Consider the following 21046-nt stretch of genomic DNA (forward strand, 5'->3'; position numbering starts at 1 on the left):
TTGCTGAAACTTTGGTGTTCATGCACATTTCTGCTTGTATATAGAATTTATAAAGTGTTGTATATAAATATATATAGGTATAAATACATTGTGTTAAACCAAGCACAATGCAGTTTGTTTAGTTTTTTTAACTTTCGACTGTTAGTTGTGCATTTTAAATTTTTAAAGTTTGTTGCAATACTTTAAACAAGCTTGCAAAATAATTAGAGTACATCTAATAATTTCACGAATGTTTGTATAGACATAAGAATAGACATATTAGTTATTTTTCGAATGTTTTTGCAAACAAAAATATTTGAATAAAATAGTTTACAAAATTGTTGTTTGCTATGTCTTACAATTTTGTTGTTTTATTTTTTTAAATATGACTTTTAACAACTATGTCTTAAATTGGGCAAATATTTTTCTATGCTTTAACAAAATATTTCTAAACCTTATTTCTTGAATTTAGTTACGAAATCTTAAAAAAAAATAATAAAGTTTCAAAACATATAAATTATCTTAGAATCAAATTTGTATGTAGTAAGTTTTATGTTGTTCAATTTATTTCTTATTTAAAATAATTAGGTTTATTTATAAGTACTTATATACAATTAACTTGTATATTTTTCCTGAATAAAACATCTAACTAAATCCGTGGTGTACGATTGAATAACGATTTAATAATAGGTATTTTCGTACACCAAGTCCTTTGACCAAGCTTTTTAGCCTTTTAGCACTTATTTTTAGCATTCAACAATAAAGTGTTTTTAAATGATGTTTAGTACTTTTAAATTTATAGCTTTAAATGCTTAAATATAAACTTCAGTCATAACGCAGAGTGTTTTAATTTAGAACATTATAATTTCGGTAACTTAAGCTTAATAGTTAGAAATTTATGCTCATATCTATTACAAAAAGCTAAGAATAATAACAATTATTCAGCATCAACAAATTTATTGTCAACTATAAAATAACGCAATAATGCAGTAGTTTGTAAGCTAAAATTTCAAAATAAGATTTTTTAGTGTTAAAAATTTTGATGTGAACAAAAATAGTTTGATTTGTTAGTTCAATCAAGTACATATGTTTTTTTAATTTTGAATAAATTATTTATCTGATGTTTTTAGTTCTATTTCTGTTTGCTTACTCTAAAATCTATCAGCGGTTTAATTAAGTTCTAAAAATTAAAGTAATATTTACTTTTTCTGTAAATCTGCAATGTATGTAAAAATAAAACAATTTACTGATGTTATCAGTAAATTTTTTAAATACATTTTTTAATTTTCTTAGAAACTGAAAAACAAATTTAATGAATTTTCCGTTTATAGTTTTTTATAACAATCAACTGTGGTACTAATAAAATATAATTGATAAAAGCTTAATTTTTTATGTGACAACCTAATGAAGTAATTCATGTGTTTGTAGTTTTTAGTTGTACTAGTTAAATTGGACAGTATAGTTAAATTTTCATACGTAGTAATTTTTACAAATCCAAGTTTTATTACTGCTTAGAATTGTAGTTTTAGCTTTTTGACAACAAAATATGATTGGAAACTTTAACATATGTTCTAAGTTACAAAGCTTTCGCTCTTTTTTAGAAACCTACACCTTATAAAAATCAAGATAAAAATTTTTCATTATATGTTTCATTTCGAAGTATTTATGTGCTTCATTAGACTAAATGAGATTTATTACAATTTACTGCAACTAGAAAAAAAATACATTTTGTGGTGTTCAAATACAATTGTAGGTCTTAGGCAAAGTTTAGCACAGGGTTTCCAAACTTTTTTTCATATTTGAAATAGAACTTTGAAGAAATTAAAAAAGCTATATCTTGTGTAAGTATTAGTAAAATAGCAAGTTAAAAATAAAGAGTTTTATGACTGCCTAAAAATTAAAAAAAAGAACCCTTTTGCCCTTTTACTAGTTATTGCCCCGACTTAATAAAATTGCCCCCGGGGGAGGGGCGGTATTGCCAACTTTGGGAAACCATGGTTTAGTACCTTGAATAATTAAAATGTTAATTATAGCATTTTAGGTAGCAAATAACACTGGTTAGGTCTTGTATAAAATTTTTATTTCAAAACTACTTTAACTACTCAAAAAATTAGTTTTTTTAAGTACATCATGTACACAATTTAAGAATACTGATTAAAGCAGGACTACCAAAATATCCCCTAAGGAGTGGTATCGCCCATTTTGAAAGCTCTTGTTCTAGAGTATATATACAACTAAAAATTAATTTAACTTGTTTAAAATAAACAAAACTGATTAAATTATCAACATAAACATTTTATGGGACAATATTTGTAATTTTAGTAAAAAAACTGTGTTACTATTTTTACTTTCAAATCTTATTATACTACTATTAATTTGGTGCAAAGAAGTTATGGGTTACAAAAAATAATTCGTTTATTTTTTTGACTTATCCATTTGATATGTGTTTTGGAATATTTTAACCTAGATTTTTTACGGGACAAAACCTAAATTTAAATGTGTAAAAAATATAGTTTTGTAAGTATAACTTAGAACTAAATTGGTTTCAGTATGCTTGTAAAACTTATAAGATATGATTAAAAATCATTTTAAAGCGTTAAAGTGTAATCAATTTTTTTGCTTAAGATTAAAGTTAGCTATTTAGTATCTTATGTTAAATAAAAATACAATTTACACTAAATAAAACAAAATTGATAACTCTTTTAGAATAAGAAGATTTAAATACTCTTGAAAAAATCGATTTTGTAGCTTAACACTGAATGCTTTAATTTAAAAACTAAAAATCTATATTAAATAACCAACATAAATATTTCGAACATTTATTTATAAACAATTTTGTACAACATTTGATCAACAAATAAGAAGAAAATAAAAACAAAAATATTTTGAATTTTCATAAGAAAATACAAAAACAAAAAACATTATATTCAAAACAGTCTCGACATGATTCAAGCGTGATATAAAACAGTCTCAATATAAAGCTTTTCATTTAATAAAAGGCACATAATTTAATTGGACTGAATCTCGATATAAGCTCTGGAAATAAAAAGTAATATTACAAATATACTAGAATAAAAAGTATACATAATTTACATAATTTTCAATAGAAGTCGAGAAAGAAGGGACAAATCTAAAACTTATACTTAAAAATTGTTAAAATGTATTTTATTTTGAGCTTTTATTTAATATTTAACTTTTGAAGACTTATGAAATATTCAATATTTCTATTTGTGCAAATCAAAATATTAAACACAATAGCTCTTTTGGATAATGTGAAAAAAATTTATGAAAACCAAAAACTTAAAAATTCAAACTACCTTTAATATTATTAAAACAAACAGGTATATATTGTTTTAATAAAAAACTAATTATTTTTTATAGTAGGGCAAAAACCATGTATAACTTTTTCTATCTACATATACATCCGTTGTAATGTTTATAAACCATCAAACATATGACAAATACTAAATTAACAAACAGAAAAAATTAGTCATTTTAAAAAGTACACAATTAAATTGTATATAAGTTTGTATATAGATATCATGAAAATGACTGAAGCAACTAATAAAAAAAACTTTGAACCAGATTTATAAATTGCTAGTATTTTAATATAAACACAATTTTCTCTTTTCAAATTAATAAACTAATATAAGTTTATTTTAATTAAGAGACCATCAAAAGTAACTTTTTTCCACATTAAAAAACAACTTTTTTTTTTATTTCACATTTTTCAACTCCGCAAACTTTATCATCTCATCTAATTTTAATTCGTAAATTTAATTTTTCCTGAGTATTGGTTTTTCCAATAAAATGTGGGTACCATTTGTGTTTATTGGTAGTTTTTGCTGTAAATGGTGCCGGACCAGATGCGAAACGTTGTCAAAGTGCAGGTCCCTGGTTCGAACCTGTGGAAAAAAAATTGTTTAAAACTTTTTAAAAAAATTACTTAAATTGTTTATAAATTGTTAGATAATTGTTAGAACCTGTGGAAAAAAATTGTTTAAAACTTTTTAAAAAAATTACTTAAATTGTTTATAAATTGTTAGATACGGGTAAATAACCTTAAACTTATTTAAAACGAACTTTTAATTTTAATTGTTGCTTAACAACAGTTAACTTTAGTTGTTGATTTACTTTCTTCTAAAGCAAACTGTTTAGATTTTATTTGTGATACTTGTTAATTTACAATTTGTTTACAATTATTACAAAACCAAAATTTAAATTTAAACATTTTATATAATTTTTAACAACTTTTTGACACATAACACAAGGAAATAAAAATAATGCATTTTATCAACTTAACAACAGGTGAAGTAAAAATCTAGTTTATTCCTTCTTTCAAATACTTTTTTCTCATATGTAAGTATATTGAATAAGCAGTAACAATTTTTTGCTATTGTAAACTTAGAGTATTTTAAATACATATACATTTACTAAACTAATAGTCCTGTTTAATTTGATTTAATAAACTACTAATCAATTGTAAAAAATATGAAAAGCTGAAAACTGAATCACGAAGTTCAAAACTGTTTATTATCACAACAAAGTCGTAGCAACTACATTATTACGTCATATTGCTTATCGTCAATTTCTGCAGAAATTTACACAAATTGCTATTAAATTGCCCTGTTTTTTACAATTTGTTGCAGAAAAATCAGCTTGTTTTGCAGCATTTGCAACTTTTTATTTTGTCTTGAAGCCCATTTAAATTTTAAACTGAAAACTTTTTATTAGAGTGGAATTTTTTAGTTTTTTAATAAAAACACAAAACTGGTAACTACAAAAAAAAAAAAGTTTATATGTTTAAAAAAAAAAACAAGATATGTTATTAGATATGTTAGCTTAATTAAGTTGATGTATTTGTTTTTAGTTGTAAACTAACTGCCAATGTGTGTTATAATAACTTAGTGATATTTTGTATAACTCCGTTTTAATAAAAATCTAAAGTTTTTACAACTAGAAACAAAAAAAAATAAAAAAATTGTCGTACAAAATTTTTAAATTACTTGTATTTTTTCAGTAATGATTTATGGCTTTGTAACAAACACAAACCAAAGGAATGACATTTAAATCATAAATCATTTTGCTTACGCGTGTAAAAGCGCTTTAAATTAAAAATCAATCTTGTTACAGTTAAAGAAAAACGTCAAGCTTCAAAAGAATTGCAGCATGTTTTAAATTTGAAACATATTTTTAGCATTTTCTGCATGTAAACTTTGACAAGTTGAAATGATCAAAAACTATGTATGTATTCTTTTAAAATGAGCTAAAGCTTAAAATTTTAGTTTTAAAATTATGTTATAACTTAATACTAAAAAACTTAATCATTTGCAAAATGTTTATGAAAAATAAAATAACCATACACGGTTTAAAATTTAATAAATATTTGTTTAATATGATTTTTTTCAGTTTAAAAATTTCTAATACTTGTTCAATTATTTAAATAGAAAACAAAATACTTAAAATTTTTGAACCGTAATAGAATTAGAGATAAAGTTTTCAAAAGTAAACTAATTTTCAAATACAATCTACTTTCAAAAATACGTTTTAAATTTAATCTCCACTTTAATATATTACATCATATAATAAAAACAAACTTTTTTTAGCATATAAGTTTCAAAGTGTTTATGCACCTTTTTTTTCATTGAATAAACTATAGTTTTGACTATAAGCATAAATAGATGAATAAAAATAAATAAAGTAAAAATTAAAAATTCAGAGCAACAAAAGCGTTGTTACTTTTTTATTTTTTAAATCAAACACAATTTATTAATTATTCAATTTCAAAAACTGTTCAATAAAATTATTAGTTAAGCTCAGATACAGTTTTATTTCGCAGAAAGTTTAACATTATATTATTAATTGCAATATTGACTTCAAACTGGATATCGTGCAAATATATAATTTTTACAAGGCATTAGTCATCACTACTACAACATTATTACGTCACAATTATCTTTTAAAAGTTTGTTTTATATTTCATAAATCATCATAGTCATGACTACTTATGTCTGAAAATACTAAACTAGTTTGAAAAAAATCTGGTTTTTGAAAAAAAAATTTAAAAAGAAAATATTTAACAGTTATTTAATTTGTTTGGTATACATTACCATAGATAAACTGACTTTAAACTCAAAGTATTTTAGAAATTTTAAACACGTTTATTATTTTAAGCTATATTAAAGTTTTATTTTTATCTATTACACTTAAATAAGAAAAAAATTCAATAAAATAAAATTTAAAAAGTAGCCGTTTTACCGTTTTGTATACTAAAGACAAATTCAAACTTTTCACAAATACCAATTCATTTTATAAGCTACAAACACTTTAATCCTGTATCTGAAACACTTCAAAAGCCAAGCTTAATTCCTTTTTAATTAACTAAATTTAAAGTTCAAACATTTTTTAAAGCTTAACACCTTTCTTATTTTGAATTATACTTTCAAGCTTTGGTAATATTTCAGCACTTAAACTAAGAAAAACTTTGAAACACTAAAAAAAACACTTTGAAAATACTGAGAAAATACTTTAAAACACTTAAAAATGCTTTTATTTGTTATATTTTTTGTTGCTAATACAATAATCTCCTTTTAAGGCTCTTCAGAATTTCTTTGAGTACTTTTTGCTTTAAAACAACTTCTAACATTTTGAAATTATTTTACTTTTAAATTTTAAAATTTCTTAAATATAAGACTGTGTTGATTACAATTAAAACTTTTTCAACGGCCGTTAAGAGAAACAAAATTTTTAATGTTTTCTGTATTGAAAGTTTGCATATAAATTATGTTTAAATCTTTTAACATGGTGAAAGATTAAAATAGATATTTCTCCAAAATTTAATTTAAATTCCTTTTTACTTTATTATAAGCTTTAAAAAATGCCAATTAGAAATTTAAAAACAACACATTTTAAACAATTTTTTATAGTACAAAACTTAAACTATCTAAAGAATAAAACAATAATTATTTTTACCAAAATTTATCGAAAATTTACCTGCTAAGAATGTTTAAAAAACTTTTGATATTTTTTTTAGCTTAGAGTAATTTTAAAAAGTACTTGTTGATTAAGATAAATTATTTCTAGCTAATAAAAAACCTTCAAAGGGTTTTTACCAAAAATTTTAAAATTTACAGCAAAATTAATTCAAAAAATGTATGTAAAAAATTAGTTATGGTAAAATATTTTCATTAATAAATTTTCTACAGCTACAAAATTCATGTGTAGTTAAACAGAAAACGAAAATGTTAACATAATTTTTGCATCTGAAAACTATCATTTTAATTTTTTTTAAATAAGTTATTAAAAATTACAGTGCAATTCAAATAAAGCGGGCAACAATTTAGTTATAAAGCTATTGAGAAATCCAACCACTTGAAATGGTTGAGTGGTTTCTCAATTTGTGCGCTTCGATTAAAGAGAAAATCTTTTAATGCCAAAAAAACGTTGAGTGCCTTGTAGTCAATAAACATTTTAGTTTTCATAAGTTTTAAAAACAAGTTTTAAAAATTCTATTTAATATACTTAACAAAAACTTATTTGTTCGTGTTTTTTAATAAAAACCATTAAACTCATAAACTTTAAAATAACTTTTATTTTTTGCTGTTACAAAATGTTATTTAAACAGTTTGTGATTGTATTTGTTTCTTTTATAAAATAAATAAACAATAATTACCCTTAACGCAGAGTTTATCATTAAAGCAGTTTTTCTTATAACTTCTGAATCATCTAACTAGAATTTCGTACAAAATATTTTTGTTAATAAGATGTATACAAACGTTAAACTAAGTAATAAAAAAAAAAATTTTTTTTGAGTAAAATTAAATCAAAAAGTTGTCTAAATTATATAAAATCCAACATTTATAAATACTATTGTTATAATTCAAAAAAATTGTACGAAAATAAAAAAAAAAAAGTACTTTACTTTAATCACAAAAGTACTGTAACTTACTTTTAATTAAAATATCACAAGGTTTTATAAATAATACATCAACTACTTGTATAACTTAGGACTGAACACTTTATTTATTTATTTAGATTTTAAAATATTCTAATAAAAACTATTTTCATACACATAAAAGTAATTCTAGTCATCATAAAAAAATAGCTTAAAAATAACAACGTCTTATAGGTAACATATTAGAAGTCAGTTTAATAAATAAAGCTAAACACCTTAAAAAACAGATTAAAAAAATTAAATAAGTTATGTAAAACTAGTATAAATGATCAGTTTGAATAACACAAACAGAAACATTATTTGTTTAAGAAAAAAAGTTTTTGAACAAATTATTTTAAGTATTTTACACAGTAGATTTAATATAACAAATATTACTTTTGTTTGAATTGTAACAATAACAAACTGTTTTTATTTGATGCACAAAATTGTTTGTTTGTTAATAGAAGTTTATTGTGCTTACTTTAAGTTATATAGCTGATTAAACATTAGTATTGAACTTCAATACTTTATAAACTTAGTAAATAACTGTAATAAAAATAAGCGTAATAAAAAGATGAAATTTTCTTGTACATTAATTATGTGAATTAATTGTTTTCATTTTCTAAGCTAGCTGTTAGTAACACAAATAGCTACTTTAAACAATAATCTAAACTTTTGAACTCTTTATAAACTATCTCAATAGAAAAGGAAATTTCTGTAGTTTATTACCTAATTAATTTGTTTTTTCCTTTGTCGTTTTAGTTTAAATAAGATGCATTAAAGTCTTAATCTCTTACTCATAAAGTTAAACACTTAAAATTTGATATGAAAAATTACTTTTGTACAAATGTACTATTTAAAAACTAATATGGTATTTTTTTATTTTTTATAAAAAACTTAATTAAGATTTACCTTTTTTGGACTTTTATTAGTCAAACTCGTTACTAAACTAGAGTTTATAAGTTCTAAACTGAAAAATTAATAAGCTTGCAATATTTATAATACTAACAAAGGCTCAAACTTATTGTATAAAACAAACTAAAAACTTAAACCATCAAAACTTGTAATAAAGAATAAAAAAATAAATGTTATTACGTACAATATATATTTTCTTATAAATTGTTTATAACCTTTCTAGTTTCTTAGAAGTTAATAAAATCAAAAAATACTTTAAATGTACAAAGTTAGTTTTGGAATTTATAAATTTACAGATACTCAAAAAGTACAAAAGACAAAAGTATTATTTAATCTTTGAAAGAATATAAAGTTTTTGCACAATGTAACTGAGGCACTTAATTCTAAAATATTTTCAATCACTTGTATTTGTCAAGTATCTCTTGAATGGCAATAAAAATCGTCAATTTATATAAAATGTACTTTCAATTCTTTGAACGGAAACTATTAACAAAAGCCATTGTTCTGTTTTGAAGTACTTATTTAAAAATTCTAACTATTTTCGGTGATTAAACAAACTATAACTTTTAAAGAATAATCTATAAACATAATTTCTAGAAACAAAAGTTATTTACAACTTTTTTCTTTACTACGTGCAGCTTAACTAACAAAATAAATATTGACTGATTTTAAAACTTACATTACTCTGTTTATATTATAAACATACAGTTGAAATTTTATGATCAAAAAAATTTTAGCTTAAAATCATAGTTTTTAGAGGTATAAATATCAGGGTTAGTCGAACTTATTTTCATAATCTCGCACTTAGTAGAAATTTAAAATATAAAATACATTTATTAGATAAATTACTAGATAATAGCCCATTTAAAGTAAAAACCAAAAAAAAGTGGCCTTTTTTAGAAAACCCTGTTCTATAAATCGATTTATCATATCCGTTGCAGTGAATAGAAACCTTAAATTGAGTACCGTTATCATAAAACTTTTTATACTGTCTAAACAAGTTGTTATTAACAAACTTTGTGAAAAATTTTTACTACAACAGAACTCAAAATTTATTTAGTTCTTAAAAAGGTTAAAAACAAGAGTTGTTTATTTACAACTATAATAACTATTTTGCTTTAAATATTTGTTTTATATATGAACAAGAACTGATATTACTTCAAACAACACTTAAAATAAGTTACAAAATTACTATTATTGACATGCATCATAACGTTTGCAAAATTTGCATTATACTTGTTACTAATTGTTTTTATATTTTAGTTTGTCCTACGTTTTGTAGGACTTCAAATTAAAACAGTTCTCCCGCTTTTTTACAATTTTTTTCTATATGGTAATATAATTGAAATTTTTAAATTAATAATAAAATTACGCAATTTTATAATAATCATTAAACTACGTCACTATTGCTATCAGATTCAATTTTCTTACCATGCAATATGATTGAAAACAATATTTTACTCTATTGGTGATCTTTAGCATTAATAAAATTCTTAAAAAGTAGAACTACTAAGCTTATAACTTCAATAAATAAGTCGAAAACTATTGCAAAACAAGGAATCTGTTTATTTAGTATAAAAAAAGCAACTAAAATGTAGAAGTTAAAGGCATTTTTTAATCAATTAAAACAACTTGTAAGTTCTTTGCTTAAATTTATTATCTATTTTTTTGACTAATGAATGTGCTTGTTCTTTTTACAATCAAACTTGTAAAAATAATACACAATCTCACATTCTAACACCAAAAATACTTATTAAGTATTGCATAAACAAACCAATTCGTGTAAACACATGTGATTGCAACTCACGGCCTAATTAACTTTTTATTTCTTTAAAGAGAATTAAGACAAATCATAAAATAGCTATTTATATACAAACTAGAACGCAGATTTATACAAAAAACTTAACAAACAGCAATAAAACAAGCTATCGTTAAAGAGCACTAATCCAAATAACAATTTAAGTTATCTAACGGATTAATAAAACAAAATGAGTAAACGCTTTTATTTATTACAAGTAAAAACATACTATATAAACCTACTTGTCTTGATTAGATCTACGTATAAAACTAAGCTTCTATAACAAACTTAAAAATTAAAAATTACGACATAAAACTACAAAGCTAATGACATCAGTACGCTTGGTTTCATTTATAAATTTAAAATAGTACCAAACTATTACAAATTAACTCAAGATGTTTTAGATATTGTATGAAAACTTTTTATACTGTAATTCCTTTAAATACTCGGTTTCAAACACATTATTTACTAATGAATTACAAAAATTATCACCGGGCTTCGCTGTTTTGGAGTCACTAGAACTTGCGCGTTTAAATGTTATCTTTCATGAAATTTATCCTACACTCAGTAGAATTATAAATAATTTGCATCTTGACGGTTAGTTACAGGTGCGAGAATTATTTTTCGAGAATTTACACTGAAATTTAATGTAATATATTTGCAAAATTTTATAAAAAATATTTTGTGACGTCAGCAAATACAACAGATGCATAAAATTTTCTGAAATTTCACAGATTTCTTTAGTTTTTAAAAGATAAAATTTTGCGCATAACTTTAATTAGATCAACTTTTAGAACGAAATAACAAACAATAAGAATGTTAGTTATTTTGAAGTAACAAAAACTCCTTAATTTAGAAGTAAACAAAACTATGGCGTATAAAAACATTAAAAACAGATCTATAACAGGTAGTAAAAACTCGTTGAAAAGTAAGAATTTTGAAGCACTTAAATGAAAGTCTTAATATATATTGAGCATTACTGAAAGTTTTCAACTTGTAGAAAAAATAACTGACAAAAATGTACTTATAAAACCACAGATAGCTAACTAATACAAATAGAACTTTGAAAACTTCAAAAACAGATCTACAGTCTATAACGGTCGATTAAAAAAATACAAAACACGCTCTCCTAAAAACTCTTAAAAACTTTAAGGCCACACACAGTTAAAAAAGTATAAGCCACTTACTAAACAAATATTCTTAATTAAAAAATACCATTTGTTCTAGAAAGAAAGTCTTCAAAGAACAGTTGAAACTTCCAAATTTTAGTTCAATAAAAAGAAATTACGATAGTTTAATGATTACTTTATTAAGACTCTGTTGTTGAGCAAGTTTTTTTTTTATTTTTACATACCTATAACGAACTTTAAACGAAACTTTACTACATTATCAGTTTAACAAAAAATTACAAATATCTTAATCGGAGATGTTAGCTAAAGTAACATATTAACAACAATGCACAAATAACATTAAAAACAAACAAACGCTTAAAAATTAATATTTTTATTTTAAACCTGTAATTAGTAGGGCTACAAATAACTGCATTTATATATCTAAAGCTAAGTACATTTTAATTAAAGTTTCTTTAAGAACTAACTTATTTCGAAGAATTTATAGTTTTTCAATACTTGGTTTGAAACTAATATTATGCTAGTTTATAAATTACCACAAACCAATTAGTTTTTTATTTAAACTATCATTTTTATCAAAACAAACAACTGTACTTGTATGCAAACACTTTTTTAGACGTTTCTTTACTCATAAAATATAAACAGTGTACATAAAAAAAAATATAAAAAAAACTGTACACAGAATAAATTCCACCAATACGAACAACCTACAAAAGTTTAGTTAAAAACTAAACAAATTTAGAACTTTTGTATAAGCGAATTGAAACAAATTGTACGCAATTTTTGGCATGTTTCTCAAGTATAACCTTAATATATTTATCTTTATAATTATAAAACTTTTTATAACTTATGGGAAACGAAACGTGGTGAGTCAAACAAAATATTTGCATACTAAAGTACTACTGTTTTGATTTTCCAACGGGCTTTCCTTGTTTGGATATCAGTTTTTTAGCACAGTATCCTATTAGTATCGTTTTATCCGACACGCAGTTGGATTACAATAATTAGCTCTCTTAAAGAATATTTATAAAAAAATTGTGAAGTACATATTTATAACGAAAATTTTTCAGATTTTATACAAGTTACTCCGTTACGTCAGCAAATATATTTGGTTGAATTTTTTACAGAAAATCTTTTAGAAGTTTAGAGACGATAAAAACTTACACATAAGTAAATGTTAAGCAATTTATATAAACTAATATTCAATAACAAAAGGCTACAAAACATTAAGACGAGGTCGTCAAAGTACCGGCCAAGTGCTTTATTCTTTTTTCAGATTTTTGGCTTAAAACAGTGTTTTATATTACTTACTACAATAATTTAAAAACAACTGTAGTCCACGGAAAAAAAAAAGTTTTTCTATAAAGTGCAGCCCGCGACTTAAAACGGCTGCTGACCCCTGCTTTAAAAGAATTATAGAGTTTCAAAACTTAAAATAAAACACAGATCTATAATCTTTAGAGGGTATCAAAACTTTTAAATTAAAACTCTTTAAGTTAGACTTAACAAGCAGTTCAAAAAAAAAATTGGCCTACAATCAGTAGGTCTATGAACAATTCCTATCTTTTAAGTTTGTTTTCTAATCGGCGCATTTGATTTAAATTTTATTTCAATATATAACTGCTGCATAAATCATTTCTATTCTCAATAGGAGCTAGAATTTTAAAATAAATAACACATATATAAATAGTTTCTAGTTTCTATACTTTGTTTGCAGAATAAAACTTAACTTATCATATTAGTACTTTGTTATTAGATTAATAATAGCTGAAACTATTTTAACTTTATATATTACATTAAAACTTAATCACAGTTACTTAAAATTTCAAGCCCTATTATTATTCGATTATTAAAGCTATTGTTAAGACACAGTTCTTTGGTCGTTTAAGTTAACTTAAAACAATAAACTATTATAACTACTATTTTAAAACTATCAAAATATAACTGTATCTTATTCACATAATACATTTATAACACTAACAATAAATTACAAGATTATTACATATGCGCTAGCAGTAACTGCTTATCTATTTCTAAATAAATTTATAAACCTTATTGTACTTGTACCATATGGCCCTATTTGGAGTAGGGCTTCAAACAATGACCTTACAGGAGGTTTAACTGTAGCCTCGAAATATACTTTGATTATATTGTTATTATGTTTTTGCGAATTTGATAAACATATTGGTGTTACGTCACTTTGTTTATGAGGTTCGAAAATTATGTTGTTTTCGAATTTTAAAGAATAAAAGGATAAAATTATAAAATTTTGCGCGTTCTAAGCAAACTCGCGCGTAAAACTTATAAAGTTAATGACAAAGATATATATTTGCTTTTCAAGAAAATGTTTATGTAAAATAGATATGCAAATGCAAAAAGACTGTAAATTTATTGCTTGTTAACAAAAATAAAATGAGTTCGATTACATTAGATAAAGAAAATCTTAATACTTTATAAAAGTATAGCTGTTAAATAGTTGTAACAGATTCAAAATTTAAAGTTATTATAACTAATAGAAATTTCAAATATTCAAAAACTACTTATTCAATCTAATAGTTTGTTAAGACAGACTTTTTCTAAGAACTGTAATCTTTAACAAGTTATATTAAGATAAAATAACTAACTGCATTTAGTATTAACTTAAAACTAAAAGCAACAACTAAGGAGCATTCAAGGATTAACTAGTGTTTGTGAACACTAAATTAGATTATGATAAATAAATCAACTAATCTTTGCAAAAAAAAAAGCTAACAAAAGGTGTTTGTTTTTACATGAGATGTACATGTACTATAATAACTATTTATTAGTACCAGAATTAAACAAATACAAATAAAAATAATTAAGCTTACAACTTCTAAATATACAAGTTGCAAATGTTTGTGAATATAAAACAAAACTAAATTGAAAAATAAATAAAACAAAAAAATTAACTAACAACTCATTGTGGATCAACTAACAGCAAATGTTTGTGATTATAAACAGATGCAAATAAACAAAACTATATTAAACACTAGCAACTCCTTTAGGGCCAATAAGTAATAAATGCTTGTGAATTCCATACAACTATAATAAATATACAAACAAATAAACTATGAAACATTACAAACAAACTAACAACGCATTCTGGGCAAACCAGTAATGAATGCTTGTTAGTAGTTACTAAATAAATAATTAATTAATTAAATAAAACAAACTAACAACTCCCTCTGGATCCACCAATAAAAGATGTTTGTGAATTCCGTCTTTGACCCCTGACAACACGAACTGTTTCTCACCACTAGATGACTCCCTAACGAGAAAATCTCCGTCGTTCACCAGTAGGTCTTCAGCCTCTCTTCTAGATAGGCCCATGTGGAACCTGTCAAGTAATTATATAATTCATTTAATTTATTTTTATTTACTTATTTGCAAGTGTAAATATCACGAAATCATGTCTCTCCCATCCAATGAGGAACTTTTTATTTATATACAGTTTATTTTATTTTTTCTGGAGATTATATAAAAGTATTATGTTAGACCTTTCGGAGAAAACACTTATTTTTGTGGTATGTTTTCAATTACTAATGTATTGAAAAAAACAAGAAACTGTCTCTTCGTGATAATCCCATGCGGGCCTTTAAATAAAAAATAAATTTGCTTATTTTATTTGCTTAGTTCCTTATACTTTATATGTTATATACAAATAACAACAAGGAGTTATTCCTCCTAGAAAATGCATTGAAATAATTTTTAGAGCATTTTAAAATTACATTATAAACACCTTTTTTGATTAAACTTTTGTTCGCAGCTGTCTATTTCAAAAGATATTATTTTAAATACACTTTATATAACAGTCTGCTAAACAACTTGTAGGATGGGTTGTTTTGTTTTTCTTTAGAATTACTAAGCTCAATTTTATATCAAATATTATTACGTTTTTTATTGTGGGTCATTAACAAACACCATGTGAAACTTTTGAGAAATTAATTTTTGTTATATTATTTTCTTATTTTTTAGCAATTTGTTGAGCATTTGTAAAACAGTATGTTTATTAAGTTATATTTTTTCATAGCGAATACATTTTCTTAACTATAAAGAAAAAAGAGATAAATTTGTTTGAAAGCTTCTAAGTCTTTAATGCTTTGATAAATTTGTACTTTTTTTGCAGTTATTTAAAACAATAAATTGTTACAGTCAATCTCTTAAGTTGTACAATTTTACTTTTAACTTTATTGTACTTAGTACAATGTAAAAAAAGTATTTGTAAGCAACATTTTAAAATATATAGTAATTATTGCTATGTTTAAGTTTATATAATTTAAATACTAAACTTAATTGTACTTTTTTATGCCTAGTTACTAAAGCAAGCTGGTTGCAACTTTAAAAAAGTTACAACGTTTACAATGCAACAGTAGTAGAATTTTTTGATGGTAAAAAGTTGAGGAAAACATCAAGTATTAAGAAAACTAAATTGTCAATAACACTAAAACTGTATTGCATATGGATTACTCTGAGCTTAATAAAAACAAATAAGGTTTTGAAAATGTGCAAGTTATGTAGTAGAGTTCTTACTATTGAAGTTTAAAAAATAAAATAGTTTAAAGATATTTGTGAATAAGCTAACAACTGTTAATAATAGATAACTTTATTGTTGAATTTTTTTTTTCTTAGGTTGAAAAAATTTTGTCAGAATTAAATCAATTAGGTTTTTTTCAATGAAAACTTCAACAAAGTTTATCAAAGTCTACAAAACATACTTTAACTAGACTGAAACAAAAACACTGCATTAATTTTAGTTCTAAATTTTTCAATTTAAGTTCAGTTTTAATATAACTTGCTTATATTTAAAGGAAGTTTAATTTTATTTATCTCGTTAAACTATTTTTGGCTTTATATCAAAGCTAATGATAGTAAATTACACAGTGCATTATAAATTTATTAAACTTAAAATCAATATTTTATAAACAAAGTTTACAATATGTTGTTAAAAGTTTCTTTTACTAGAACTTAATTTAACTTTTTTTTAATTCTAAATTTTATAAATTAATTAATAAATGACTACTTAATAGTTTTAAATAATCATTTTGAAATAATGGTTTATCCATTTGTTTTAACTTTTAAACAGCTATAAAAAACTGATAAACGTAGTAAAAATTATTTCTGTTTTAATTTCTTTTTGGATAGTATATTCAACAAAATAACTTATATTCTAATTTGCTGTCAAGATATTAGCCTTTTCATTATGGTTTTTACTTAGTGATACTTTTCCAAGTTAAAAGTTGCTAAGCACGATTATTAAAATTACTCAAGGTTTTTTATTTAATTATCAAAATCATGTATAAAAAAAATAGATAAAAAGTATAGAAGCTAAAATATTTTTTTTCAACTATAAATTCAAAAAAATTATATAAAAATACATAAACAAGATACTTAAAGTATGGACATATAGCCCAAATATATAAAATAATAAAAATGATTAGCATATGAATTAAGTGAACTTTACCTTAGTTTACTTATTTCAATAACGATATTTAGGAGTGGTTTATAATTTAAAGATCAGAAGTTAACTACAAACATTTTTAGGATAAATATAGAACGAAATTTTTCTTAACTTTAAAGTTATTCATGTAACTGTAGCATATATTATTAATGCTATTTTATAGTTAAAAAAATATCGTTAAGTTAAAAACTTAAAATCATTTCAATACTTTTGATATGGCCAGTTTAAGTTTCATATAAACTACTTGCATTTCATGAGAACTAAAAAGACATTTCAAAAATAAAACTATAAAGTTGAATTTATGTTGTTGATATTTATATGTTGTATAAGGGTAATTTAAGCTTACTTGAGAAATGTTAACATGTTAATTTCTGGACGTAATTTTGTTTTTTGTCTAGTTTTAAAACATAATAACAAAACAAAATCAAAACAATATAAAAACAAACCAGGGTTCTTCAGTTAATGGTACTTCCCTGTCAACCATTTCATTTTGCCCGGACGGTACATCGTATGGTTGGTTCTGGTGCTCTAATGGTTGTTTTTGAAATGGTTCGTTGTGGTGGTTTTGGTGGTTGCTTGGTTGAAATTGGTGTTGTTGAACTGTTTGAAATGAATAATTATTGCTATTTATTATTGTGGGTTGTTAAGAATTTCTACTTAATACATTTACAAATCATTAAATTTGAAATCATAATTATACTTTTTACTTCTATGTAATTTGCAAACCACTACTAACTACATGTTATTTAGTTTACAAAAAAAATATTTGAAGTATATTTTTTTTTTTTTTGAAAGGACATAAAGTTATAAACAAAGATTACTTATAAAAAAAAGAATTATTGACTTAAATTATTGGTTGAAATTTACCTGATTTCTACTAAGTTTGAAAGAATTTAAAAGGTCAATTAAAAAAAAAACGTTGTAATTTATATTTATCAATTCTTAACATATACGCTTGTAAAAAAATCACTTCAAATAAATTATAAAAAGTGTTTCTTTTTGAGCGGAAAGATAAACGATGTCAGCATACAATAGTATAAAACGTGAGCATTAAGTCTATAATTAAAAGACTAACGTTTTTTGTTTACTTAAAAATTAAACACATCTTGCGAATAGGTATTTAATTTTGCCAAAAGTTGCTTATTAAGTTTTAATCAATATGTGATCACGGATTATTTACAGCTTTTGTTGTCACGAAAATACTGGTAAATGATAAATTCTCAGTAAAACATGCTTTATTTTTTTAATTGTTTGTTTTAGGAGTACAAATAATTCATTTAGTTTGACTAGACACTGAACTAGACATTTATTAAAAGTGACTTCCTAGAAAAAAAACATTATTTTGTAAATTTTGTATAGTTTCAAATTCAACTAATAAAAAAATTAAAAATGCTCCATTTTAATATTTGTTTATATAATTGGTAAACAACATTACTCTTGTAGTTTTAAATTTAAAGCATCAGTCGAAAAGTTATTGAACCATATTATAAAACTTTAATAAAAATTTTCAAGTTCAAATTCTATCAAGTAAAACACTACAATTAGTATTATCTATATAATACTTGGATTAACAAACAATAAACAAAACTAATAGTTTAATACTGTATGAACTTTCTACATGGTTAGGTAACCTGTTAACAAATTATTTCATTTTTAAATATAGAATTTATTATTATTTTATTTATTATATGTTATAGTATAAATTAAGTAAGTTGACTATGTGTGATTAATTATAGTAATTTTGAGGTCCATTAGTTTACCAAAAGTTCAAAATAATGCATCATAAATGGTAAGGTCAAGTAAAAAGTTTATTCTGTTTAAATGACTAGTTAAGAATTAAAAACCTTCTTATTTAAATATTAATAAATCTTGGTGGTAACTTTTTTAGCTTAACACCTTAAACATGTTTTGGTTCGATAACTTAGTATGAGACCACTAAACAAATATTGGTATTAAATATTTTTCAGTAACATGAACGAATATATTTAAAAGTTCTCATGCAAAAAATACTTTAATTAAAAATATTTTACTTTTCTGGATTTAAATTTTCTATTGTTAACTACTTTTTACTGGATATGTTAGTGAATCAACAAAATAATGGAACAAAACCAAAATCTATTTTTAAATTATATAAATTCTTAAGACTCAAAGGTGATAAACATTTACAATATAAAATACAATCTACGCAAAACTTAAACAAACATTAGATTTGAAAATACAAGTCAGATTTAAAGCTTAATTTACAGATGAAAAATAACTTTATATTTGGCAAATAAATTAAAATTAAACTTAAAATCGAGTATAAAAAACTTAAAGTAAGTTGATTGTTTTATAAGTATAAAACAATATGAAAATATAACTTAGAAAAAAATGTCAAAATATTTTTAAATAAGTGTGTTTATTTTTTCGGGTTAATTTAACTGTTTTCATATTTTTTTGCTTTTTAAGTTATGCTTGAATAACAAATATATTTAGACAACTTAGTAACATTCTTTAGGATTTAAAACAACACTGTAGTTCCTTTATATAGATATTTAATAGATATTGATATAAGTTGATTGTTAAAAGTGTTTCAAAGAAGTACAAGAATGTGTACCGAATTTAAAATAACACAATTAAAATATTTATGTGTGTGATATAACTTACTCAAAAAGTTTATAAAAAACTTATAAAATTTATACCATTTTTATCATTAATTCGATAAAATAAAATCATAATGCAAATAAAATAACCTTTTTCAACACTTTGTTGTCTGAGTTGATTATTTGTTAATAAAAAGTATTAGTAAAATACTAATAAATTAAAATTAATAAAAATACCTTCATCACAATTTTGTTGTCTTAGCTGATTATTAGTTAGTTCATTTCCAATTGCTGAGGCTACAGCCAACACATCATTTGTAACTCCTGTTAAATAATAAACTGAAAGAAACAAGAAAAAAGTATAATTAAATGTGAAGAAACTTTATTTATGTTTGCTATAACATAATATTGTGGATTAACAATAAATAAAGTATAAAAGTAGTTAATATTATTTCTTTAACAAGTATTATCATTTAAAAGTGAAAATATACTTTGATTACACTTTTTAAACTTAAGTACTTTTATAGTTAAGTAATTCATAATACTTTTAAAAAGTTATTGGGTTTAATTTATACATAGATATAAAAAAAACCTAAAGTAAAAAGAGTTCAGTATCTAATGTTAAAGTTAATTCCAGTTTTGTGCCAATTAAAATAATATTTTTGTAAACTTCTTCACAGCTACAAACAAATTCGTAAACTGTCAGAAGTAACTTTTGGCAAACACATAATTTAACCTGGAATAACCTATTAATTTGTGTACTGGATATCAATCATTATTAAAAATTAAATAGCTTAAAGTAAATTTATTTAAACCCTATTTGAAAAATTACAAAACATTTATACTTATAGCATTATTATATAACTTATTTAATTATGTCTTTTTGTATGTTAGGAAACTTTATCAATTTAATTGACAAGATGTTTTAGCTACAATAATTTTAGCTTTAATTATTCATACCTCAATACTGCTGTATATTAAAACTTTGAAGTTATTATTGGGATTTATATAATTTAGTAATAATAAATAAGCAAACCTTTATTAGGCTGTAGATGGAGGTTTTGTAGTTGAAATTGTATTTGTTGCTGCTGTAGTAGCTGCTGATTGGCTAATAATTGTTGACTTATTTGTTCTCTTGTCCAATTATGTGTCCCCATCTGCATCTGTTTATTTATTTTATTAATCAATAATTATTAATTTGTTTTAAGTATTTGTTTATTTAATTTAGTT

General features: G+C 23.1%; 1 protein-coding gene across 1 annotated transcript; it reads right to left on the reverse strand.

Moving 5' to 3' along the window:
• Positions 1-3742: 3742 nt before the first annotated feature.
• LOC145846665 (SHC-transforming protein 1-like) lies at positions 3743-20979 on the reverse strand (the record flags this gene model as incomplete). The annotated part of the gene is made up of 5 exons (XM_082953337.1): positions 3743-3884; positions 14954-15113; positions 17681-17834; positions 20054-20140; positions 20853-20979. Coding segments are annotated over 5 exons (657 nt in total), but the record flags the coding sequence as incomplete, so codon positions are not given.
• Positions 20980-21046: the final 67 nt, after the last annotated feature.

This window comes from Thalia democratica, unplaced genomic scaffold, assembly GCF_965202585.1.
Source record: "Thalia democratica unplaced genomic scaffold, ktThaDemo2.hap1.1 HAP1_SCAFFOLD_563, whole genome shotgun sequence".
NCBI lineage: Eukaryota > Metazoa > Chordata > Thaliacea > Salpida > Salpidae > Thalia > Thalia democratica.